The following is a 25047-nucleotide window of genomic DNA, read 5'->3' on the forward strand; positions in this document are numbered from 1 at the left end:
TTACACCATGCCTAAGATGCGGGCAACCCACCAGCTACACGGCATGACAACTCTGCAGGCCGAACGACATCCTTGATAATTATAAGGCCATGGATAGTAGCCTCCCAGAGGCTCACAGATCTTCTGGCAGTGGGTGTAGCTCCGCCTGCATTCTATACAGCAGATTCCTTCATGATCCAGTCTTGGGTCAAATGTCATGCTTTCTCCTTCCTGCTGCTGTGAATTAAAAGACAATTATCTTATTCCCTCTAATGAGAAGGTTACAGCATGCATAGTATTTTAAAATAAGATCCCCAGTTCATGGCTTCAAGAAATCTGAACAATCACTTGTATGTTTTCAAACTTGTGCCATCACAGAATTCTTTCTGACATCAAGGAACCTTTTGCCTACTTAGCCTGTCACCAGCAGAAAGTTGTGTGGTATTTTAATGAAGTTCTTGTATGCCTGTAAGGAGCTATCGTTATTGCTATTAGTAAGACTCACCTTGTTTTAAATAAGAGTGCAAAAAGGAAGCATTATGATCAAAAGCAGCGTTCTGACTGCTGATTTTAAGTCAGTGGACACTCACTGTGGCCATGGCTCCCAGAGCTGTTGGGTGTACATGTTAAACTCATCTGATCTGGGGCCAGGCTGAAGTTCAGCTCAGAGTCACTGCTGCCAGAGCACTGCTCAGTCATTTACTTTCTCCTGCCTGTATATCAGCAAAAGAACAGAGGCTGTCTTTGTGGGGAAGAAGAAGCCTCCAGTGTTCCTAAACAAAATCATATTGATGAAGTAAAACTCAGTGTTACTGCTGGACAGATCGATACTGGAAGGGATTTGCTCTCTGCTCGATTTTATATCTGGTTTATCTTTTCAAGTATCTACAGGGCAGGTTTCTGTATGTTTTTAAATATGCATTGAATATACTGGCAAGATGCACCCCCCTTTTGAACTTGGGGCATTGCTGGCGTTTATATAGAGTCTTACAGTAGTCCAGGTTAGACTTGAACTCAGTATGTAGCCCAGGTTGACTGTGATTTTGGAACAGTCCTGCTTCAGCCTCTTGAATGTCAGGATTATAGTTATGACCACAACAGTCATCAAAGTCCTTAGTTTTAAATTCCCTAATCTCAGCACCCATCCTGGAGGTAGCTGACTCTGCCCTGTGAGTTGGTTTGTTTTTGCTTTTTAAGTCTGGTCAATGTGAGGAAAGTTAAAATTTTCTTAAAAGTGGGAAAACCTTCATGGAGCATCAGTACACTTGCTTATTCTGACAGCTGCTAACCTGTTGTCAAGTTTACTTGATTTTCTCCTCTGTAGTACTGGAAAGAGGACTTTGATGCGAATTTAAGGAAGATTGAAGGCATTGTGACATTTGAGTCATCAGTAGAAAGTATTTCTAAAAGGAATGGATGGTTATTACCCACCTTCACTGCCTTTGTCACACCTAACAGAATGAACAATCCCTAAACACTGTCTGAGGCATCTGCTCAGATCCTATCTTCAGAATGCCTTCCTTACTCACTCAGGCCATTCTTCCATTCTGCAGACTGCTTATCCTTATCTCCTGAGATAGGCTCTCTTAGAACAATAAGCAGACAGCCCCTGATTCATTGCAGCTCTGACTCCAGTGTAGAGGTGTGGAAGTGTTAGTGGAGGTGTTTCTTCAGGAGGTTCTATAGGGGCCTAGGATGAACAGATTGGGAGGAAGCTTTGGCTGTTGCTCCAGGGTTTCTCCTTAGAGGAGTGTGTGAAGGATAGACCTTAAGGAAAATGCTAGAGTATTTTTGCTTAAAGCTCAGCATATGATAAAGGAGAAGGTTGACATAATTGGAGTTTTTAAGGGATATGGATTACTGGAATCTGGAGCCAGGACAGACACGTCACATCCCTTCTCTATAAAGTGCCTGATAGCTTCAGACCTTGAACAAATTCATCTAGCCCAGCTACCCGGGGAATAAGCTATATTAAATTTTGTTTGCTTATTCAGATTATATTTCTTGTTATTCTTTGAGCTTAGGGAATAAAGTACTACAGTGTTCTGAATTTTCTGATAAGCCTTGGGTTATTTAGAGAATACCTTGTGTTCTAAATCCTTCTAAAATACATTAGTCTGAAATGATAAACTAGGAAATGTTTATAATATATGAAGCAGTGTAGACTGAGCTGTGGGGTGGGGGAGTGAGGGGGAGATACACAAATGATTTAGTGCAGTAGTTCTCAACCTTTCTAATGCTGTGATCTTTTAGTATACTTAACTCCTCATGTTATGGTGACCCTAACCATAAAATTATTTTCATTACTTCATAACTAACTTTTGCTACTGTTGTGAATTGTAAATGGTGTTTTCTGATGGTCTTAGAGGACACCCCCCCCAAAGAGCTGTGACCCATAGGTTAAAAAGTGCTGATTTAGTGTTTAAAGGATGTTCACTCTTACACATAATTAAAGATGGGCAAAATAAATAAGCAGAAGACATAATTTATGTACCCAAGACAGTGACAAAGGTTAAAGTTTGATAGGACTGGAGGGTAGAGTCAGTAGTAAGCTTTATACTTAGCAAGCATTAGGCTTGGATTCCGGAGCCCCTGTGGTGCCATCCCATATGTCCTGAAAAGTTTGGAAGGGAACTTCTATTACCTTTCACAGACATGTAGATGGTGTATTCCTTGGAAAACAGTTTGGTAATCTCCAGTAAAATGTACAATTGCTATCTTCGTAGATGCATCAGAACTGTGCTTTGGTATTTGTGCTAAAGACATACTTCCATCATGGAGTCTTCGTTAAGATCTGCCCCACCTGGGTCACCTCATCTAGGTGCTGTGCTACAACAGTATTAGCAGGAGCGGATGAGAGGGAGATGCTTTACGCCCACCAACTTATTAGTCAAGTTTCAACACATGCCTACCTATGTTAGTTAGAATGCTGCTAACTGGATAGAAACCATTTACTGAATGTGCTACAATATCAGAAAGGCAGAACACTTCCCAAAATACTAATTGGAAGCAGGGTGGAATTTTTGTTTTGAAAAGGTGTTTTTCCCTGTGTACACTCCTGCAAATGAACTAGACACATGGTTGTTAATAAGCTGTTATAGGGAAGATGTCTGAGGTAGAAGGCTTCGGAAACTCAATTTTCACTGTACATTTCTATTTTTTAAAATGTGTGCTTATATTTTATTTAAAAAGCTACAAATATTCTATTTTTGTTCTCTGCAAGGTATAGTAATAGTAAACAATGAAGTATTTCTTAGAAGATTGGACGTTTTAATACGTTAATGCCATTAGCACAAACCTCAGTTTTCAATACTTCAGCTCAGAGTGTTGTCACCTGTGTGTGGGTGTGTGCTTGAGTCTCTCTCCGGTCTGGGATGCCAGCCCTGAGGGCACAAGTAGCAGTTGACTGTCTGCAAACAGGGCCTGAGAAAGGTCAGGAAACCCAGAGATGTGTGCTGAATGGATGAACAGAATGAATATAAGCAGGGGAAGAAAACACTTTCATTCTGTGCGTTGCCTCGAGGGCATACTCTTGGGAACATTTTAAACCATCAGATTCCTGGTAGGATTTATTTTCATAGATTTTCCTTCTAACAAAACAACAAAACCAGCATGGGAAGTAACTTTGAATTTGCACCACATAGATGGAGATATAGGAAATCTCACTTAGAAATAGACTTTCAGCATTACATTTAATGCATTTGTCTGGGCATGTCATGAAAAAAACAAAAAAAAACTGGTACGCACATGGTAAGGATTGTCGGGGTTGAAAGGTTCCTCGTCGTCCTGAACACTGGGCCTGGTTTCATTATTCAGTCTTCTGGGGCCTGGGTTTCCTCGTGGTTCACTGTGTGGTCTTCTTGTAGTAGAGGGAGCAGTGTTTCTTACTACTTCTCTTCTCTCTCTTTGGATTTCTGCAAAATTTTCTGCAAGTTAATTCCTTAACACAAATAAGGCAATTAGATCTGCATTTTAGAGTGACAACCACATGCATGAGCTTCCCATTCAATTTTATAATACTGACTGGAGCACTCACTGGAAGTTGGTTGACAAACCTGTTCTCTGGCCCTTTTTCCTTTTCCTCACTTCAGTATAGGAACTGAGCAAATAAAATACTACTGATTTTCTCTGCCTTCTTTGCAGTGAGGAGTGGCCAGGCAAGCTATAGGTTAGTGCCATGTGTGGGAAAGCTTTTGCTTTCTTGAATAAAGGGAACAGAAAGTTGTTTCTGTGTGTTTTTCCTAGGCATACATGTGCTATCTGGAACTAGGAATTGACAGGTAGCATGCTACAGAGAGCAAAACGGTAAGGTAAAAGGAGACTTGATGGTCACGGAGTGGACACTAATGCCAAAATCCTTATTACATCTTATGTCTTTGGGTTGTAAATATACAAAACTGCTTATATGTTGAAACCACTGCTGATCAAATATGCTATAACTTGCAGCTCCGTGTACTCCTAATTGATTGTATAGATATAAAGCTTTACATTTTCCTGTGAGACATTGTTTTGGTTAATTCTTTTTTTAAAAAAATCCCATGGGATAGAAAAATCAGATGTTTTTATGTATGAAGGCATCAAGGTGCAGACCAAGTGGCAGGCCAAGATCATAGACTGAGTGACAGCAAGGACATGGTGGAACTCTGCCTTATACTCCAGTACTCTGGTTAGCTATCTCATCATGTATCCTGTAATGTAGCTGATGGGTGAGTAGCAGAAGTGGGAAGTACCACATAGCATTTGCTGTAGAGGCTCCCTGAACTTTAATTTCTTTGTCTAATATGGAGCTAGTAATCTCTCATTCATAGGATAATGATAGGGCTAATAAAAACTGTATCTAAGGGACTTGGCATATAATAAGCATACAAATGTTAGGTAGCATTCTTATAATTTATTATTTATGAGAACTAAGATGTGCTTTGAAGCCATAGGTAGATTCCACAAATAATATGGTTGGAGAAGCACCAGCAAGACCCAAATCAGCTCACACTGCTAAGCTAGTTGAAGGACCTAGTTGAAGGACCTCAGGCAAATTAGTCTCTCTTCATCTTAGTGTTTTTCTTGGCAATATGCATAGCTATATCAACAATTGTTGGTAAAGATTAAATGAGGACCAAGTTTGTTGCTCTAGAACAGTATTTCAGATTTTGTTTCTTTCCCATAGTTTGGAATATATGTACATACATAATGAAATGTTTTGGGATTGGAACCAAGTCTAAGCAAAAATTCACTGATTTTATGTGTACCTTCTATTAAGCAGCCTTCTACCATTGTAACAAAATACCCCAAACAATCAATTTATAAAAAGGAAAGTTTAAATTTGAGTCATAGTTTTTAGATGTTGCAGTCCACGCTCACTTGGCCCTGTTACTTTGATGAGGTATCATTCCATGGGCTGGAGCAAGTTGGGGAGGTCAGAGAGCAAATGTGGGCTTATAGTCTTGCAATTCCTTAAAGACTTCTCACTAAGCCGCATCTTTTAAAGGTTCTACCATCTCCCAATAGGGACAAACCTTTAACTCTTGGACCTTTGGATGATGTTCAAAGTCCATACTGTAGTGTACCACATATGCTACGATTACATTTGAAATCACTTTGTTCTTGAAATAAAGTTTCATGGTATGGTTAAAAAAAAAAAAGCTGGTTGCTCTAAGACATTGGCTGTCCATTTCTGGCCTGTGTCCACCTACCATCTACCTTTGTTTATCCAGCTGTGTGACACTGATAACCTGTTGTCTTCAACAGCCAATGTGCAGTTGGCAAGACATTTACTAGAACCAGTCAGGGAGCTGGGTATCATAGGAGAGATTTAATTTTTTTTTTTACCATAAAATATAATTGCACTTTTCACAGATTAGTGGGAAATTCATTTTAATGCCTATGCTAATCCTATGCATATGCCGACATTTATTTAGTCCTTTGCTAATCTGAAGCATTTGTATAGTCTCCATTTGTGGTGTACATTTTTTTTATGGTGCTGGGTACCAAGTCAGGCAAGCACTCTATCACTGAGCTATAGCTCCCGCCCATACCTCCAGTAATTCTTATGTAAGTATTGTATTAACCGAGTGTATAAGATCTTATCATATGTTTATGTTAAAGTGGCCAAGGGAACATCTTAGACATAGGGTTAATAAGCTTGTTTCTAAGGGTGATAGCACTCATCTTGGTACTGTCATTTGTCTGGTTGCTACCCCTACTTCCTGTCCCCTACATTGAATTTTGCATTGCATCTCCTGTTATTACTTATACAGCTTATCTATTCAAGTGCGTGCGTGTGTGTAGGTCAGAGGTTATCCTTAGGCGTTGTTCCTCAGGAGCTATCTACCTTGTTTTTTGTGGGGTTTTTGTTTTGTTTTTGTTTTTTGTTTTTTTGTTTTTTTTTTTTTTTTTTACCTGGGACCTGGGGCTCAGCAATTAGATTGCCAGCTGACCACTTGACCACTGATCTTTATCCACTGAGCTATTTTCCCAGCCCTGCATCAGACAACTCTTTGAGAGTGTAGATTGTTTTGTCATGTGTTCACTGATGCATCTCACACCCAGGAGAAGTTACATGACTCAGGATAGGCTTTCATGAATGTGGTTTTGTAAATTACACTTTGTAAATGAGTGAGTTAACTCAAGGCAGTTCTGAGATTGCCCTGAGATCAGGAAGAAAGCTTTGTATGGTAGTGTGGGCGACTCTAGTCCCTGAGTGGAAAAGATAATGTTTCTGGGTGAGAAGGCCAAATAGCCCATCCTAGATAACAGGAGTGGGGACTGAAAAGTGGCATGTGGCCATAGGATTGGGATACAAGGACAGAGATGGCAGGAATGCACGGCCCATGGCATCAGGGTCCTTCTCAATCCTTGCCAGGTATGACATGGCATTACTTGGTGTGGGCTGAGAGTAGCCATCTCCTTCATCTTGGAGCAAGATGAGACATGTGAACAATAAGAATCAGTCAGTCATGGTAGGATCAGAAATCTATACTTTCTGTGCCTGGTAGGGTATTGTTTTGATTGTGGCAGAGCAAGTATATAGCAATGGACAGGGTATCATTTAACACAGGCTGGCCTCACCCACTGGGTAGCCAAAGATCGGCTTCATCTGATCAGCTTTCCTAGTGCCAGGGTTACCAAGCAGTGCCACCAGGCCCAGCTCTCCTTTAGTGAGTTTCAGTCATACAGTTCAGGGCATTAAGCACATTCACCACTGTTGCTACCCAACCATCACCACCATCCATCCACCGAACTGCCTTCTTTTCTCTCTTTTTTAAGGTCAGCTGTTCTTTTCCTCTCTAAACAGTGATCTGCCTACCTTAATGGGTTTAATGCCTGCATTTCCTCCATTTCCTCATTGCTATCTTCTAATATTCAATAAAACCTTTCTGAAAGCAGCCTGTCACATGTGTTCAAGTAGAAAGCCTTCCTTTCCACCTGAGCCACAACTACAAAGTAGTCCTTAGGGAGACCAGTGTGTTGACCACAGTAGAAATGAACTGTGAGGCCCTTTGGGGATGAGAGGAGGGCAAGGCCTGCTGGGCTTACTTGCTCTTTGTCACCCTGAAATGGCACAGAGGTGTGCTCCAGCCTCACACCAAGGGGACCCAGCACTTATTTTCTGGTGCTCAAGCCTTGAACTTGAGGAATCTTAGCTTATATCCACAGCAGCTTTTGGCTGTCGCATAATTCTAGGTTTGAATATAATAAAGCATCGGCAGCATGACAGCTTCTTAGTCCCCCGATGTTATGCTTTAAGAATAAAGAAATGTAAAATGGGAAGGCGCAAACACCGGAGATTAAGGGGCAGAGTAGGAAGAAGCAGGGGTGTCATAAATAAAGCTGCAGGTATGCAGAGGTGCTCTGTCTTCTGCCGGCTTCCAGCTAACCCCACTGTGCCTTCCCTTCCACAGGGCAGGTTCACCCCCACCTCCCCACCCCACCCTGTCATTTCCTTCTCTTTTATCTCTTATGCTAATTACCAAGACCCAGCCAACAATTGTCCCAAGTTACCAGGGGGCAGTGCGGGGGAGGGTGGGGGGAGGGCTCCCAAGAACCAGAGGGACAGGGAGAATTCCAAGCCCTGTTACAAAAACTTAAAACTTTACCTTTTGGATACATAGGCTTAAGCCAGAAAATAGGGAGGTTGCCGCAGAGTTCAAGGACTTTAGAGCTCAAGAAGCTGTTGTCCTTCACAGGCTGGTCCACGGCCACCCAGATAAGAGAGTTTTCTTCATCTTTAACTGGCATGATCTTGCCTTCCTGTAAAGACAAAACGCCTGTGAGCAGAGGATGCTGGCACTTGCCGCTACTAAAGGGTTGCTTTGAGCAAACCTGGGGACAACTCTGTGTGTACATACCATGTGCACTTTGAGGCTCCAGTCTCTGACTCTCATACCCAGCACACCCCCCAACACGCTGCTCCTAGACAGTCCTTTATAAAGTGTGAATAGAAGTGTTTTGAGCCGAAGTGAAAATTACTTGATACCAACTTTGAGATTTAGGTTAATCTGATGTTTTCGATCAAAGATGTTTTTGAGGAAAAGCAATTGAACAGACCCTGAAATCCTATAAAGGATAGAGGAACCCTTCATTTGAAGTGAAAATCTTCTGGGGTTTTGTTCTGCAGCTTCCAAACAACAATGGAAGAAGCAAGTGATTGGTTCTTTAATGTCTCCAGTTCAAAGTATTATTTAACATAAACCATTTCTCCATTTCCCAGCTATAACAAAACATTTCAGATGTTCCTCACATCAAGCACACCACTGAGATTTCAAAGGTAAGCCCTGGATTTCCTTCTGCAGCGAGATGCTGAGGGTGGTTTGATAACCCAGGAGACAAATTTATTTTTGCCAGGTTGTTCCTTTCATGTATTTATTACTTTGCAGTAGGTTGGAGAAATTAAAATGTTTTTCCTCACTTTAGGTAAAAGCAGCACTTCATTTGTGTTTCTCCCTCGGGCGTATGGTTGCATTAAGCAAGTTAAAGTTATTGGAGGAAGGTAACACTTAGGTAATCCAGTTATTTACCTTAAATTAAATGGCACCATCCAGGAAATGAATGCTCTTTGAGCACAGCAGCTTTTTAAGGTTATACAAAACTGTTGAATTTATGAGAGCAATAGGCACATACATCTGCCCCGCCATAGTCTGCCGAGTGTGGAAAGGAGGACCGGACTGGGGTGATGTATGTGGATGCAGCCTGTGAGTCAAGAATGTTGTCAGTCTGGAGCATGGGGATTACCCATCCCTCCCCCCTTTTTCATTGCAATACGGTCATGCTTTTTGTCGGAGGTATCCCGTGTGTCCATTGTAAGGAGGAAGACTTGCTGCTTCAAGCTTCCCTGTGGCCAAAGTCAGGCAGTGAGGTCCATGAAATAAATGTTTCATGGTTGTCAGTGAGAGCTCTATTTCTCCCTATTAAAGAAAGGTAAGTCAGGGTCAGTTGGTGGGGATAAAATTTTAAATTTTATTTGTTTATTTAAAGAGGGAGGGCAGGAGAGAGGGAAGAGAGAGAGAGAGAGAGAGAGAGAGAGAGAGAGAGAGAGAGAGAGAGAGAGAGAGAGAGAGAGATAGGCCGGGGAACAACCTTGAGTTGTTTCTCAGGCGCTTTTTTTCTGATACAGGCTTTTTCACTGCCTTGGAGCTTCTCATAGGCTAGACTAGCTGTCGAAGAATTCCCAGGTATCCTCCTGTCTCTGACCCCCCAGTGCTACACACTGTGACACTGAGTTCTGGGGATTGAACACAGGTCCTCCTGATTGTCCTCAGGAACTGTTGTTACTGAGCAGGCTCCGTGGTTCCTGCCTAAGTTCTGGGAAGAAGTGGGTGTGCAGCATCGCCGCGCTTAGTGCTTAGCGGTGGAAGGAGAGAAATGGTAAAAATGAGTCACAGATGCTGTCACTGAGCTGCTAGCCGCCTAGTCCCACCTGCTTAGGATACAGCTGTGAACATGGCTGCCTTACCCAACTGTACTTTCTGAATTGGTTTTTATGTATCAGAGGATCCACCATGCATGCTGTAAACAACAAAAACACAAGACAATCTACTCTGGCCTAACAGTCAAGTGCAAAGATTAAAATGCAAAACTATTTGCCAGAGGTGAATAATTATTTCAAATACTATTTTCTAAAATTGATGGTATTTGCAATGTTTGACTAAAAGACTTTCAAATTATAGTCATAGCTGGGCATGGTGGCACACACCTTTAATCCCAGCACTTGGGAGGCAGATGCAGGCAGATCTCTGAGTTCCAGGCCAACCTTATCTATATAGTGAGTTCCAGGACAGCCAGGGCTATGTAATGAGACCCTGTCTAAAAATAAAGGAAAAAAGAAAGAAAGAAGTATAATCATATACTGGTATGTCATTCATCCGCAATAACCTACAATTTAGAACTAAAGTGAAAACAAGAATCATGTAATAGTCAATTACATTTCTGAAAAGATTATCACACACAGGTCACAAAATTCACCAAACTATTTACATTAGTTGCTTTTAGATTATGCAGTTGTGTTATTCACCTCTATACTTTCATGTATTTATCATGTGAAAAAAATCATTAAAGCCAATGAGAAGGCTCAGTGGGTAAAGGCACTTGCCACCATGTCTGACGTCCTGAGTTCAGTCCCTAGGACCCACATAGTAGAAGGCGACAACCAACTTCCACAGGTTGTCCTGTGACCTCTTCCACACAAGCTTGCATTCTCTCTCTCTCTCTCTCTCTCTCTCTCTCTCTCTCTCTCTCTCTCTCTCTCACACACACACACACACACACACACACAAATAAAAATGTTAAGTTACATGCTACAAAGTTATGACCAGAGCTGGGTGATTTACAGCTGGGGGAGTTGGTTCTGTGGAAGGCAAGAGAGACTGAGTCCATGCCCATATGAGGAAAGCAGCAAGGGAGTGGTGTAACTTCGCTGTAATGAAATGCAAAGAAGAGACGTGCAAGGGCCACAGCAAAGGAGATCCCCCTGCCCTTTTCAGCTGCCATTTGTGAGTTCGTGCTGACTCTGAGCAGTGCAGCTCACAGCCAGAGTAAATGGAGCAGGGGGGGTTGGCTGAGAGTAGGTGAAGGACGAGGACATGCTGGCTTGCTTTCAGAGCCCACAGGTTGGTTTATAGTTTGTGTTTTGTTCTGTTTTGAGACATCACCAGCTGCTGCTCCCATGGGAACAAACAATTAGGTGGTTTCCAAGCACCTTCGCCTTTATCCACTGTTCCCCTCCATGGCCCTGAGGGACCTGACGCTCGTTTCACTTCCCTCTCTGGGATACTGAAGGCTCAGAGATGATCATAATAAAATTAGCAATTATGAGCGGCAGTCTTCCCATTCACCTGCTAGTAGAGTCCAAGGCCACGGGCACAGTGTGCATGCAGCAGTTTGAAGATGGCAGAAGTGCCACATTCACAGCAGGTGTCAGCTGGGCTTTGGGTCTACAGTTTTTGGCTCCCCACAGCCCCTGCCACAGCTCAGATGGAAGACAGTCGTGGATGTGACTACTAAAAGTGTACGATGGAAAACGTTATTATTAAATGTGTTTCTAGGATGCTATGCAACTTTATTTATTTATTATGTATACAGTGCGCTGCCTGCATATACGTCTGCAGGCCAGAAGATGGCACTGGATCTCATTACAAATGGTTGTGAGCCACCATGTGGTTGCTGAGAATTGAACTCAGGACCCTGGAATAGCAGCCAGTGCTCTTAACCTCTGAGCCATCTCTCCAGTCTGACACTATGCAACTCTCAAAGTAAAAATCAATCAATCAATCAATCAATCAATCAGTCAATCAATCAATCAGGTTTAGGGCTTGTGCAATGACTACCTAGTGTGTGTGAGGCCTTAGGTTCAATTGTCAGTAATATGAAACCAACAAAATACCAGGCTTAAAGGCAAGCTACTAGTAACAAATGGAAGAATATGTCTTTAAAATGTGTAGAGTGTGAGGACAGCCTGGACTGTGTAGTGAGTTTCACTCTAGCCTAAGCTTTCAAGACCAACCTGGGTAACTTAGTGAGACTCTGTGTTTAAAAAAAATATGGGGATAAAGCTTAGTGCTTGTTCTGCTGGCAAGGCCTTTGATTCAGTTCCCTTGCTTTAAAAACTAAAAAACAATCCATGAGGTTTGTATGGCTTCATTGAGCTGATTTGAACCAAAGGGAAGAACTGTAGGGGAACATCTCAGCCCAGTATTGAAGGAAATCCACAGAAAGAGGGCTCTGCCTCAGCTTCCTGGAAGAGGCTGGGTGACTAGCTATCCAGACTATTTGGGCACAAATTTCCACATTTCATGGCGCTGAGGCTACAGAGCGTCTTGAAGTCCCTTTAATGAAGGTTTAACTGTGGACTTTCAAAAAAAATATTTTGAATTTTTTTGCTTGTTTGTTTTGTTTTTTGAGACACGGTTTCACTGTGTAGCCTGGCTGTCCTGGAACTCACTTTGTAGACGAGGCTGGACTTGAACTCATAGAGATCCACCTGTATCTGCCTTCTGAGTGCTGGGATTAAAGGTGTGTGACATCACTACCGTGTTGTTTTAAACTTCTAATCACTGGTCTGATAGTCATTTAACATTGGATGTATGAGGGTCATCTGAATACCCAGCCCCTAATGAGCACAAACATTTTCATGTTTATTTGTGTGTGTGAGTGAGTATGTAGCCACAGCACACGGTGGAAGTTGGAAAACAACTTGAAGGAGCTGGTTTGTGCATTCTGCCACGTGGGTTCTGGAATCCAACTCAGGTGGTCAGGCTTGGCAGCAAATGTCTTTGCGCACTGAGCTGTCCCACCTAATGCCCTTTAGAACACGGCTTCCCCAAACTTTTAAATATGATGCACCATGTCAGAAAGATCACTTGGAGCCAGCAGGACAGATACATTCTTCTGGTAGAGAAGAATTTATGAACCTGTCCGGGAAGAAGGTGGTGTCTTCAGTGTCCACCGTTGTGTGTGTTGGTACCTACCAGTTCTGAAGAGATGCTTTGCTTGGTCGCAGTGCTCACCTCAGGGACACGTGCCTTCACCTGTGCTTTGATGTAGCACTTCTCTCCTCCGGCAAAACGGATCCCGGTGATGCCCTATGAGATAAGAGTTTATTTGTCCATCCATGTATTTATTCAATCCTCCATGTGTCTTATATGCCAGGTGTTCCAGGTGTTGGGTATAGGGATAAGCATAAGGTAAAATCCTGGCTCTCCTGGATTTACCAACATTGTTTTCCAGTAAGAAGAAAATATCAATTCAGGCAGAAACAAGGCTTATAGAGAAAAACAAGGCTAGGAAAGGCAGTGGAAGATACTTTAGAGAGAACACTCGGGAGAGGGGATGGTGAGGGTGATATCTGACCCAGTAGCTCATGTGAAGTACCCCATGTGTGTAACCGGAAGCTCAGACAGATTGCCGCTCTTGCCGCTCAGCCTTTTCTGAGCTTGTGGCCTAGATGAGTTCTCTGTGTCTTTTTCTAAGCCTCTTCTTTCATTTGTCACTTGGTCCACAGTTCTCAGTTATAAACTTCTTGAGATCAGTATATGATGTGGACGTGTGTGTGTGTGTGTGTGTGTGTGTGTGTGTGTGTGTGTGTGTGTGTGTGTGTCTGTGTCTGTGTCTGTGTCTGTCTGTCTGTCTGTCTGTCTGTCTGTGATCCTGCAAAGCCTCTCATAAGATGTTGGTCAGATTAATGAATTCCCTTAATTCTGAGCTTCCCCTGTCACTGAGTCTGACGTAAACAGAAAAGCTTTGTACAGCACCAGGAGCTAACTTAGGTGTTTTGTTTTGTCCCCTCTGAGATATAAACAGTATCTCCTCCTGGCTGGGGACCAGCCCTAAGGGACACATTGGCACAAAGCTCCCTCTAAGTTGACAGCTGGGCACTGCTTTTGCCTGAAGAGGCCATGAGAAGGAACTGCACATTCTGTCCCAGGGGTGTTCACTTTGATTCTGTTGATGTCATTTCACCGGGAATAAACGATCAAAATATTCTGAAAGGTCCTAAGTTTTACGCTTTATAATGTAGACTCCACCACACGTCTGAACCTTGATCACTTCTTGTTGTGCTGAGACCAGTGCAGGAGAAGCCCAAACTGGTTGAGTCAATGTTAAGGTGTGGGGAAGAAAAGCACAAACCCGGAGCTGTGGGCTCAGGCTTCTTAAGTGGAGAAAGGAGATAACCGTAAGTCATGCCAGGAGAGACTCACAGGAATCTACCTTACTCTCATCCAGGACCTGAAATCCACAGAGGCCGGCCGGTGACACAACAGAGGAGGAAAGATGGATCTTCCTGCATGGCCCATTGTTTGCCTTGAGGCCTGCTTGCTCACACTGTGTAACCCTGTCACCTTGCCTCTCCTGCTTGCTCACACCGTGTAGCCCTGTCACCTTGCCTCTCCTTGTCCAGCTTTTCCACACAGCAGAGACACAGTCTGACTACAGCGTTCTGCTTTGGGCACTTACACCTCCTGGAGAGAGTCTAAGAGTATAGTTGACAAAACCAGGCTTGGTAATACAGCACTGGGGAGGTGGAGGCAGGAGGATCAAAAGTTCCAGATCATCCTTGGTATTATGTAGGCCAGACTGGGGGTCTTCTCAAAATAAACAAGCAAAACCAACCTAAAAACAGAACCCAGCTGCCAGGCCCTCCAGAAATACTCTTGCATTGATAATGTGGTGCTCAGTACTTGAGTAGTCTTAAACTACCCAGATGTCCATGATAGACAGCCAGCTAGAATTGAAGCCCAGCCATTGAGAGCAAAGGGAATGGGTTCAGAGTAAAAATTTAAGACTGCAACAGTCTTTCAGGCCAAGTTTCTCCTGTACCTGGGGCTCATAAACATTTGTTTGTATCAGAGTCACTGGGACAAAAGTCAGAGGCCTGGGTCCCAAGCCCATGGTGAGGATTTCTGCTTTGGGACACCTTAAATTTGTATTTTCAGTAAGCTGTTGGAGGCTGGTCTGCTGGTACAACAAGGAATGCAACTTGAGAACCATGGGTATCTGATAGGCTACTTCCCGAAGCTCTATCACTCTTACTCTCTGAGTAAATCTAGGATTTATAGCTTAAAAAATAAGGAAGGGAGAGAGGTCACTGCTTCCCTGTGTGGTAGGCTTTCTAGTTCCAGACACACATGCTCTGTGAACATGAAATGTGTTGGGAGGATATCATATATCACTCCAGTACTCCTGGAGAGAGCAGAGTCTACTGCAGATCAGCTATGCTGAGAGTGGACCTAGTACCGAGTTAATTCTGCCAGCCCCCACACTGCAGATGTTGCTGACAGTCCATCGGGTGGGACTGGTGGAGATGAATTCACACTTAACCATTGTGTCTAGCTGCAAATCCGTAAAAGTGGCCAGATATATTGAGCGATGAAACAGATGGAGCAGTACAAGGAAGCCAGGCAAACCACCTGTGTTAGCAAACAAACAGGGCCTTAGAAAACCAGTAATAATGAGGAAGTTTGCTAACAAAGGCAACTAGTGAAGATTAAAACAAAACAAAAAATCCAAAAAAACTGTTCATCAAAAGAGCCACATTATCTCCCGGCTGCTGTTCCATCTGTGACCCCTAGGGGGCCTCGAGGGAAGGATCTCCTTTCCCCAACAGGCATTTTAGAAATCTTTGCAAGAGTCTGATACAAAAATTGGGGTATTCTGGCTTTTTTGGACCCCCTAGAGCCCTGGAACACTGAAGAACCAACTGTGTTGGGTCCTGGGAAACAAACCTGTTTGTAGGTATCTGTCTGGCACAGAACACCTTTTTCATTTTACCTATAAACATCCAGTGAGCACAGCTCACAGCACAGTGAATTTCCAGTTACTTAGAAATGGAAATAAATTAGTTTTTGTGTTATTTTTGAGACAGAATCTCAGGCTTATCTCAAACTCACAATCCTATTTCAGCTTTCCAAGTGCTGGGGTTCCGGGCATGCACAGCCATGCCGATCAAGAGATTGGTACTGATGCTGACTGTCAGAAAATCTCATAACGTTTAATTACCAAAGCACACTTGTGACCATCTGCATTGCAGGTGTGGCACTGGCAGTCTCTGAATGACCAGTGCATGCATTTGGCTTTATTAATGCCAGACAATGCAGCAGACTGAGCATATACATATGAAATCCATATTTCACTGCACATTACCTTCATTTTATTCTTCTTTTATATTACAGTTGAGGGTTATATTGATTTTTGAAATCAATAACCTACCTACCTCCTAGGTAGGGTATGCCATTTTTTCCCCCTCTAGCTTTTTAAATCACAAATTTCAAATATCCACATATTAAAAGAATTGTTTTCTGAAAAACCAGAATACCCATATGCACTCATCACTATTGTCTATTTTTAGCTTTTACTCATGGCTTTTGTTGCTGGTTTTGGGTCTGAGGAACTTGGCTTTAGCCAACAGCATGGATACTTGTCAGGCTATATGTGAATCAACTCAGTATTTTTTTGTTTTGTTTTGTTATGTTTTTTTGTTTTTTGTTTTTGTTTTTTTGCCTCGGGAAACAAAGTTTGTAGCACCTGTGTTTTTTGTTTTTGTTTTCAGTGCTTCTCTCTCTTAAGGTGTCTGTTCTGGGTTGGGCTCAGTTAAAATACAGTTCAGAGCCTTGAATGATCTAACCCCACCTGCATCTCCATCAATCTCCATTCCTATCCCTGAGCTGACTGACCAGACTGGTATGGGAACTGTGAATCCTTTTGTAACCCTCCCTGTTAAAGTTCAAGTCAGTTTTCAAAAGAGTTTGGGCTCTATCTCAGAGGTAGAGTGCTAGTCTAGTGCAAGAAAGGCCCTTGGTGTAGTTCCCAGCACCACAAATCATTCCTTAGGACATTATTCAATTACTATGTCATCACCTCTGCTAAACCTGTACAGAGCCACTAATTGGCAGCGATGCCTTTGTGTGTGGAACACACTCTGCCCATAGTGCACCCTGGCACATTTCTGGGCATGTCTCTTTCTCTTAGGCTGGACCAGAAGGTCCTTGAAGGATAAATGTCAGTCATCTTCCATCCCTTGTGCCTAGCACATCCCCACATATGGTGAGCCTCAATCAACACTTCCCCCATTTGACTGATGGTTTAAAATAGAGGCAAAAGTAATAACAGATGACCACAGAGCTGATTCATGTCTTTTCAAAAGTCCAGGCTTGTTGAAACCCATAACAGGTACTATCCATCAAAAAAATGTTCCACTCACCGGTTCTGACTTAGAGAAATGTAGAAGCTATCAAAGAGAATTGATCAGTTTATAAAATATTTGTGGCCCTGTTGGTCTATGAGAACAAAACACAATCAATACCATTATTAGAAAGAACCAAGGGATTATAAAACAGATATATAGGTTTGGGATTAAAATATTTTCAGAGGATATTCTTGACACATGAACCTTTCAAGAGTGAGGGCCTTTTGTAATTCATCCTCAACCCCCTTTGCATATTTTGACATTGTAGCACATCATAGGTATTCAATTTTGTTCTGGATTGAATGATGTGTGTGGTGGAGCCACATTTTATTGGTTTATATTGAATAGTGGAGAGAAAAAATGTTTTGCCCTGTCCTGGGTTTTGCAGTAAAAGCATTTAATAGGTCCAGAGGAATTATACTTGTGCACAGACCAGAACCATTTGCGATGTGATGACCGAACAAAGTGCAGCTGGACACACTCAGAGCTGCAGAGCCTGTCCCCAGGGCAGGCCCTCTGTGAACACAGCCAGTCCCAGTCGGCATCAGTGCTCAGTATCTCCGAGCACTAATGCTAGCATCTGCTGGGAATTCAAAAAGGACCCGTGAAGCGTGTTTTGGCTCCCACAAGAGGAGTGCTTTCGTGTAAATGAAAAGCTTCATTCGTTTCTCCCATCAATCAGGGGAAGATGGGTTGATGAGATGTTTGTAGACCATAAACTATCTGAAGAGACATTATTTTCAAGAGCCCTTCTTCATTACCAAGTTTCACCTACTTCGTCTGCGGATTTCGCAGAACCCAAATACTCATGCTTCTCCCTCGTCACAGAACATCAGAGAACAAGATTTTGTCAGCCAACCGTAAATTGAGCCCGAGTGACACTTCTGTTAGCAGATGCACACTGAAGCATCAATGGGTAATCTAGTGTCTCAGGTTGCCTGTAAATTCAATTTTGGTCAAAACAAAAAGGGGGCTGAAATGTCTCTGTTGTAATAGGCCATGCCAGAAAACCGGCTGTAATAGGCCATCCACCCATGCTTTTTTTTCTGGATTAAATGGGAAATTAGAAAAGTATGGAAGCAGAACCTACTCTTGTCAGAAAACTACTCAGTCATTAAAGGGTCTTTTTTTAAAGATTTTATTTATTTATTATGTATACAACATTCTGCTTCCATGTATATCTGCACACCAAAAGAGGGCACCAGATCTCATAGTGGATGGTTGGGAGCCACCATGTGGGTGCTGGGAATTGAACTCAGGACCTCTGGAAGAGCAGTCAGTGCTCTTAACCTCTGAGCCATCTCTCCAGCCCTGTTTGTTTAACTTTTAATTTTTTTTCTTGCTTGGAGATGGGAATCTCATGTTGCCAGGCTGCTTCAAACTCCTGGTCTCAAGTGACCCTCCCTCACTAACAGCTGGGTCTCCTTACACCCAAAGAGGGTTTGTTGTTTTGTGTATTCTCCCTTGTTTCTTCCTTTTGAGGACATGGGCGACAAAGCAAGGTCTTTTCTCAGGGAGCGTAAGCTACGCAGTGTGGGCGGGTTGGTGGCATCAAGGCTGCTGTGAGGAACCCCTGGTGCACATGAGAGATGCTGCTTCTCCTCAGACTGGAAAAGCCAGGGCTTGCCAGTTACACTCTCTAAATTTGTGAAATGTACTTACATTCTGGAAGTCATTAACTTCAATGGCTTCTTCAGCTCCGTTTCCCATTTTAAAGGTCTCCAAGTTGTTCCCAGCATCTATTTCCATGGACCCATCTTGTAATTTCCCATTGATACTCATGGTGTAATGAACATTGTAAATCTAGAAGTGAACATAAGAGTCAGTGATGCTTTCTTTCTTCCAGCAATTTGGGGCTGCTCTTTAGACCTGCTATATATGAGAGGGGTTTCATGGAAGCACCATTTGTAATACATTTGTATTTGAGGACTTCATCCATACACCAGTCACTTAATACAATGATTTCATGTGTGTGTGTGTGTGTGTGTGTGTGTGTGTGTGTGTAAACCAGAGGTTAACGTCAGGTGTCTTCCTTAATCACTAACCACCCTTTTTTTTTTAAGACTCGGTGTCTCATTGAACCTAAAACTGACCAATTCAACTAGTCTGGCTAGCCAGCAAGCCTGTCTTGACCTCCTCAGTGATAGGATTACTATGTGGGTTCTGGAGGACCAAATTCAGTTCCTCAAGTTTGCATGGCAAGCACTTTACCAAATAAGCCATCAACCCAGCCTGATTAATTTTTAAATGATTTCTAAGTAAAACTAGGTAGCTATTTAAACAGCTCCAAGATGCGAATCTTGGCTAAAACCAGAAACAGCTTCATAGATAGATACTCCAGGTACTGTATCTGGACCAATTAGATCAAAGCCTATGCAATTGGGGGTTGAGCAATAGCATTTGGTTCCCTAAAGTCTATTTGCATCTGGACTGAGAACCACCCATGGAGAGATGGAAAGGTTTTCAGCTGAGAAAGAGGCATTTCTGAAGACTGATTTTTAAAGTTTATTGGAATAGAATATGATAAGGATTTCAGACAGGCCTGGGATATGTCTTATACACAACAGTACTTGGGAGGCAGAAACAGGCAGATCTCTGTGAGTTGAAAGCAAGCCTGGTATACATAGCAAACTCCAGGATAGCCAGGGCTACATAGAAGACCATCTCTCAAAACAACAACAACACATTTTTATCACTAAATTAGATGATGCAAAGGGCTTTTTTGGTTTAAACAGCTTATCACTGCACTAGCTTAAAAATAACTCCCATGCTGTCCTGTCCAGCATACTGCTTTCCTGCTAGACCATCCTGTATGTGGTGGGCTGGAGGCTGGGTTTCTCTTCTATCTTTCCTTTTAGGACTCTAGCCATCTATGTGTCTTCATTAACCATCCATTATCTAGCTGTCATGTGTCTAACATACTAAGTGTGTGTGTGTTCATGCACATATGTGTGTGTGTGTGTGTGTGTGTGTGTGTGTGTATGTGTGTGTGTGTGCAAGTCTTCAAAGGGGAAAGACTGAGAACTGATGAAAGACCGTTCCTACCTTGTGCCAGGTCAGCCAGTTAGAACTGTAGATAGCTGTGATTCTAATCAAGTCTGATTTTTCTCCCGCATTGGGAAGAGTGACTACTATGTGTATAAACACTAGAAAATGTAGTTGTTGTTACTGGATCATTACTTGGAGAAAACTCATTATCTCTAGACCCACAGAGCACTATTTTATCATCAGAGATGCCGAGATGGATTTGTCACTCCCACTCATCCTCCCCGGCAGCCATCTTCATTTGGTAAGAGAAAAAAATACCGGCACCATCCTGCCCAACTTGCCTCTTTTCAGGAACTCAGATGCCTACAGTTCCCTATACTGCCCTGACCAGGGGGCCATGTGTAGGACTCATGAGTTAGCAGAGATGGAACAGAGCCTAACAGCCTGCTTTGCCTTCTCCCGAAGAAGCAGCCCAGTTAGGGAAGCTTGGCTTTTGTTTTTTGTTTTTGGTTGAATCAGGCCTTTCTGCAGGCCAGCTGAGGAAGCAGGCTCTGCCCTGCCCTGGGTGCTCAGAGCAGCCATTGTGCCCAGGGTTAGCCATGGCCGTCATAGGAACCTGGCCTGTGTGTCCCCCTCTCAGGTGGCAACAAATGAAAGCAGTGCAACATCTAAGAGCTTAACCATGTAGAAATCCTTGTTAGTTGGTTTCTCGCCCATCCTCTCCCTTCCTCATTCTCCTTCCCCTCTCCCCTCCCCTCTTTTCCCAGCCCCGCTCCAAGTCTCAATATGTAGCCTATGTTGGCCTTGCGTTTATCCTATCTTGTGGCCAGTCTGGCTTTGATCCTTCCTAATTTCACTTTCCACCACTTCCACTTCCTGGATATAGAATTGGTCTGTCTTGTATGCTTGTTCTTCTGGCTTCAGGAAAAGCCCAGGCCCTCGTAAAGTGATCAGGGCAGATGTAGGGGTGAGTGAAAGGCAATCTGCAGTTTCTAAAGTTCTGGGCCCTGAGCTGGGCAGGAAGCTGAGTTGCTGGAGCGGCAATTACGTTATCTGCTCTAAGCCCAGGGAGCCGTCGGCACCTAAGGCTATTTCTCGCCAAGTACAATGAAGTTTATTATTTGCCAAAATTCTGCTCAATATGGTGCCTTTTACAGCCAAGGATATTTGCTAATGAGTTTTTAATAAGGCCTCGGTTCTATAAGATTAATTACATAATGTTTGGGAAAATGTCTAGTAAAATTAATCTAAGAAAAAGGCCCCAAGCAATGGTCTCCTCCCCTCACTGAATGGGTAGAGTTGTCAGTTATCTGGCACTGATGGGAATTTCCCATATTTCAATGCCTTGTTCCATTTACAACAACGTGGATGAAAAATGGCCTCAATATTTTCGCTCAGTCAGTGATCCCCTCATTATTAGTACCCTGTACTTGGTAGCCCTCCAGCTGAATTTGAGCAGACCTGTCCTTGGGGATTGAGTCTTGTGAAATGGGGAGGAGTTAACTTCACAGCTGGTTCTCCTTTGTAAGCTGGGGGCAGAGGCTGGGAGACTTAGAGAAGGGGGCATCCATTAGCTTTGATGACTGTGTCTGTTTGATCGAGACTTACCTTTTTGACTCTGCTGAATTTGGGTGATTTCGAATTCTACTCAGAGAAAGGAGACCCAAGCATGGGCATGTGCACAGCATAGACAGTGCCAAATGTTCTCTACTCTGAAGTTTGTGATTTGTTTTCCAGTTTAAATAATATGGAACAGCATTAGACATCCCTCCCCCACCAAAAAAAAAAAAAAAAAAGAACTGCCATGATTTTCTTCATTCGCCTGCCTGTGTAGGAAATAGCAATAACTGTGATTGTTGGCAATAAAATGTGATTCATGATTCCTCTGTATTCTTAGAATTTAATACTGATCTCCTGAACCGACAAACATCTTGTGGTAAAATGAAAGGTACCGGGAAAGGGAGCCGGCTTCCTCAGTGTGGCGGCTCATTCTCTCTAAGAAGTTGCTCTAGCCATGTTTGTCTTGAGTACTTAAATGCCAAATGGCGATACTTTCATGGCCAAATATTTACCAGAAACCTTAAAAAGCAAAGCTATTTTTGTCTCCAAATGGCTTTCATCATCAAGATTTTGTTATCTAAAAGATAGTATTTATATTCTAACACCATCAAATTTCCCAAAGGGTGACAATCTCAACCCTGCTGCCAATGGGGATGCAGACATTGAAATCATTTTCATGTTCAGATTCTCTGCTTTCATATGTGAGCATCTGGCCCAGCGTCTATATTTAAAATACAAATACATTAAGGCACTTTTCAAAGCCACGCAAAATACAGCGCAATTCTGATCTTACAAATTGATGCTTGTAAATTTGATATAGTCTCTCAAACAGACTCAGTGCTAAATGGCATGCTTATCTACATTAGGCGTTTGAGTTAAAAATACAAATTATGCAGTGACTGCAGAAGATGTGATGTGTAAAATGGTTGAATTGCTTTCAGCACCATTTTCTCTAAGTACTGGGATTCGTTCATGCTTAGAATTTCATGGTGGGAGAGGAGAAAAAGCAGCCGCCACCGATCCTGGGAGGACAGTGATTAAGAAAGAGCCCTTTGTGTGCCCCCTGGAGATGGAATTCTTTTCCATTAGTCGAAATAAGCTTATACCCGGTGTGGCAATGGTCACCAAGATAGAATGCCCCCTTTTACATAGGTGGACACAGTCAGGTTTTTAGAGAACACACTGGAGCTCAGCCCAGTCCAGACAGAAGCGCTTTTTATACTCCTTGAGAGTCCATCCAGCTTAAAAATAAACGAGTAGATAAAGGTAGGATAGTAGTTAGTGAGACACTTGCCATTAAATCACAGGTGACCAGGCTGATTCTTAAAAGAGATTTGTCACCTCTAAGGAAGTCAGACTTTCTGTTTTAATAAAGAGAGGGAGTATGAATGAGTAGATCACACACAGAAACCTTAAGGATGAAGATTCACACCCAGCTGTGGGTCAGAATATTCTCCTTTTCCCCTTGTCCTTTTTAAATTTATAGCTTTTCTCAGCTGGGACAGGCTTTAAAGATTTACTTTCATTCTTTCTTTCTGGATGAGAAGTTCAGAGAGGCCACGTGCCCTATCCACTGTCTCACAATTGCCTGCTGGCTGCATTAGGCCTGGGTGGCAGAGAATCCCCCTACCCCCACCCCCGCGCAGTGTCCAGGGCATTCTCGAACATTCTCCATTCCCATTTTCGTCCTAGAAACCAGAGCTTGCCTACACTGTGCCAGGTACCCACGTCGGGTTGGATCCGCGAAGGGGTTTGTTCCAAGAGGACCAAGGGGGAGGAGCAAGCTGTGTCCACTGGCAGACCACCGCTCTGGCTCCACCTAAGGGGACCGGCTACCCCACGCACCTGGTGTCCCTTGCACCCCAACTCGGGTGGCTAGACCTTCCAGCCACTTTTTGGACTTACATGATTGTCAGTCCCCTTCCAGAAGTAGAAGGCTCCGATGGCCCCGAAGAGCAGCAGCAACGCACCAGAAATGAGGACCACAGCTCCGACCTTGAGCAGACGCGTAGAGCTGGAGGGCTTCAGGGTCACGGTGGCATATGCCTGCAGGGCGGGGGCGGGGGGGGGGAGGGGACACGTGTCGCTGCCATGCCACACACACTACAGGTCCCTACGCGGTGTCCCTGGGGAACCTCGAGGACTGGAGTGGAAAGCATGGCCCCAGCACACAGACACTGCCCCCCCCCCCCAGCGTCCCTTGTCCTTAGGCGTGGAAATAACAGCAGACTTTTCCCTAGTCCCGAAGACCTTTGCCCATTGTTATCACAAGAGGTTCCCTCCACTGGACCCATGGTGGACGGATTCTGTGCACCCTGCCACTCCACCCACACCCTGGGCACCCTCATCTCCTTCCTTCACCACCACACATTCAATGGCACAGATAGATCCCTTATCCCAGAAGTGAGCCTGGGCCCCTTCCTGTGGCCTCACTCCACACCAGGACTGGGGACCCAGGGGGTACTCACCGGAGGACTGCAAAACTCAATGTCATCAGGTCCTACCATGGTGATAGGAACTTTGTCCGAGTTCTCTGCCATGGCTGAAGTTGGCGAAGTAGGACAGTTGGAGACTCTGTCCCTCTGTCCCAACGACGAATGCCCCCTGCACACCAAGCAGCAGCAGCAGCGTCCTGCTCTGGCCAGCCCTTCTGTCCCCACCCCTTCCAGCACCTCTCCCCTCCCATCTCCCTCCACCCTGGAGCAGCCTACTCAACTCGCCCTGCGTTCTCAGAAGTGCCCGCTCCGCACTCTCTCTAGTCCAAAGGCCCCAGTAAGGTTCAGATAGGTCTGAGTGTGTAAGGGTGCGTGCCTTCTTTAGAGCAAGAATGCCGAGTCTTGGAAACTCCCCTCTCCCCCAAATGCTAGGTTGTCGGGGCAATTAGGCGTCCACCCAAGGATTTCTTAGCACATCAGAGGGCTTTGCCGTGACACTGGCTGGAGGTTATTTCTTAAGGGTGCTGATGGAAGGGGACTGAGAGAGCACGATGACACCAGGAGATAGGGGACTTGGCTTAAGCACCAATGTTAGGACAAATTTTCCAATGGGGCAGGGGCGGGGCCTTTGCTGGACTCTGCTGAAACCAGAGCGTGGAGCAGAGTCTTGGAGCCGGTCTTTTGCCACTTGATTCTCTAGGGGAGGGTCTTAAATTGCAGCAACAGTGAAACCCAAGCGGAAGGAGCCTGCAGCAGAAGAAATGGGGCGTCTGGAATGAAAATGCCTACAGTTAAGCCAACAATTAAATAGGAACAGCGACAAACTTCTCCCAGGCACTAATGGGATGTGTCTAAAGGAACAAGGATAATGTGTGTAGGGATCATACACATATACATAGCATCATTAAGTGA

The 25047-nt window shown here is 43.8% G+C and overlaps 1 protein-coding gene across 1 annotated transcript; it reads right to left on the reverse strand.

Moving 5' to 3' along the window:
• On the reverse strand, positions 1-24240 carry Cnmd (chondromodulin). The gene is made up of 7 exons (XM_035452628.1): positions 24169-24240; positions 23606-23746; positions 18815-18955; positions 12939-13052; positions 8073-8226; positions 3727-3905; positions 1-216 (listed from the first exon to the last, which is right to left on the reverse strand). The coding sequence occupies exons 1-7, from the start codon at positions 24238-24240 to the stop codon at positions 1-3; spliced, it is 1017 nt and encodes a 338-aa protein (XP_035308519.1).
• Between the last annotated feature and the right edge of the window lie 807 nt (positions 24241-25047).

The sequence above is a fragment of the Cricetulus griseus genome (assembly GCF_003668045.3).
Source record: "Cricetulus griseus strain 17A/GY chromosome 1 unlocalized genomic scaffold, alternate assembly CriGri-PICRH-1.0 chr1_1, whole genome shotgun sequence".
NCBI lineage: Eukaryota > Metazoa > Chordata > Mammalia > Rodentia > Cricetidae > Cricetulus > Cricetulus griseus.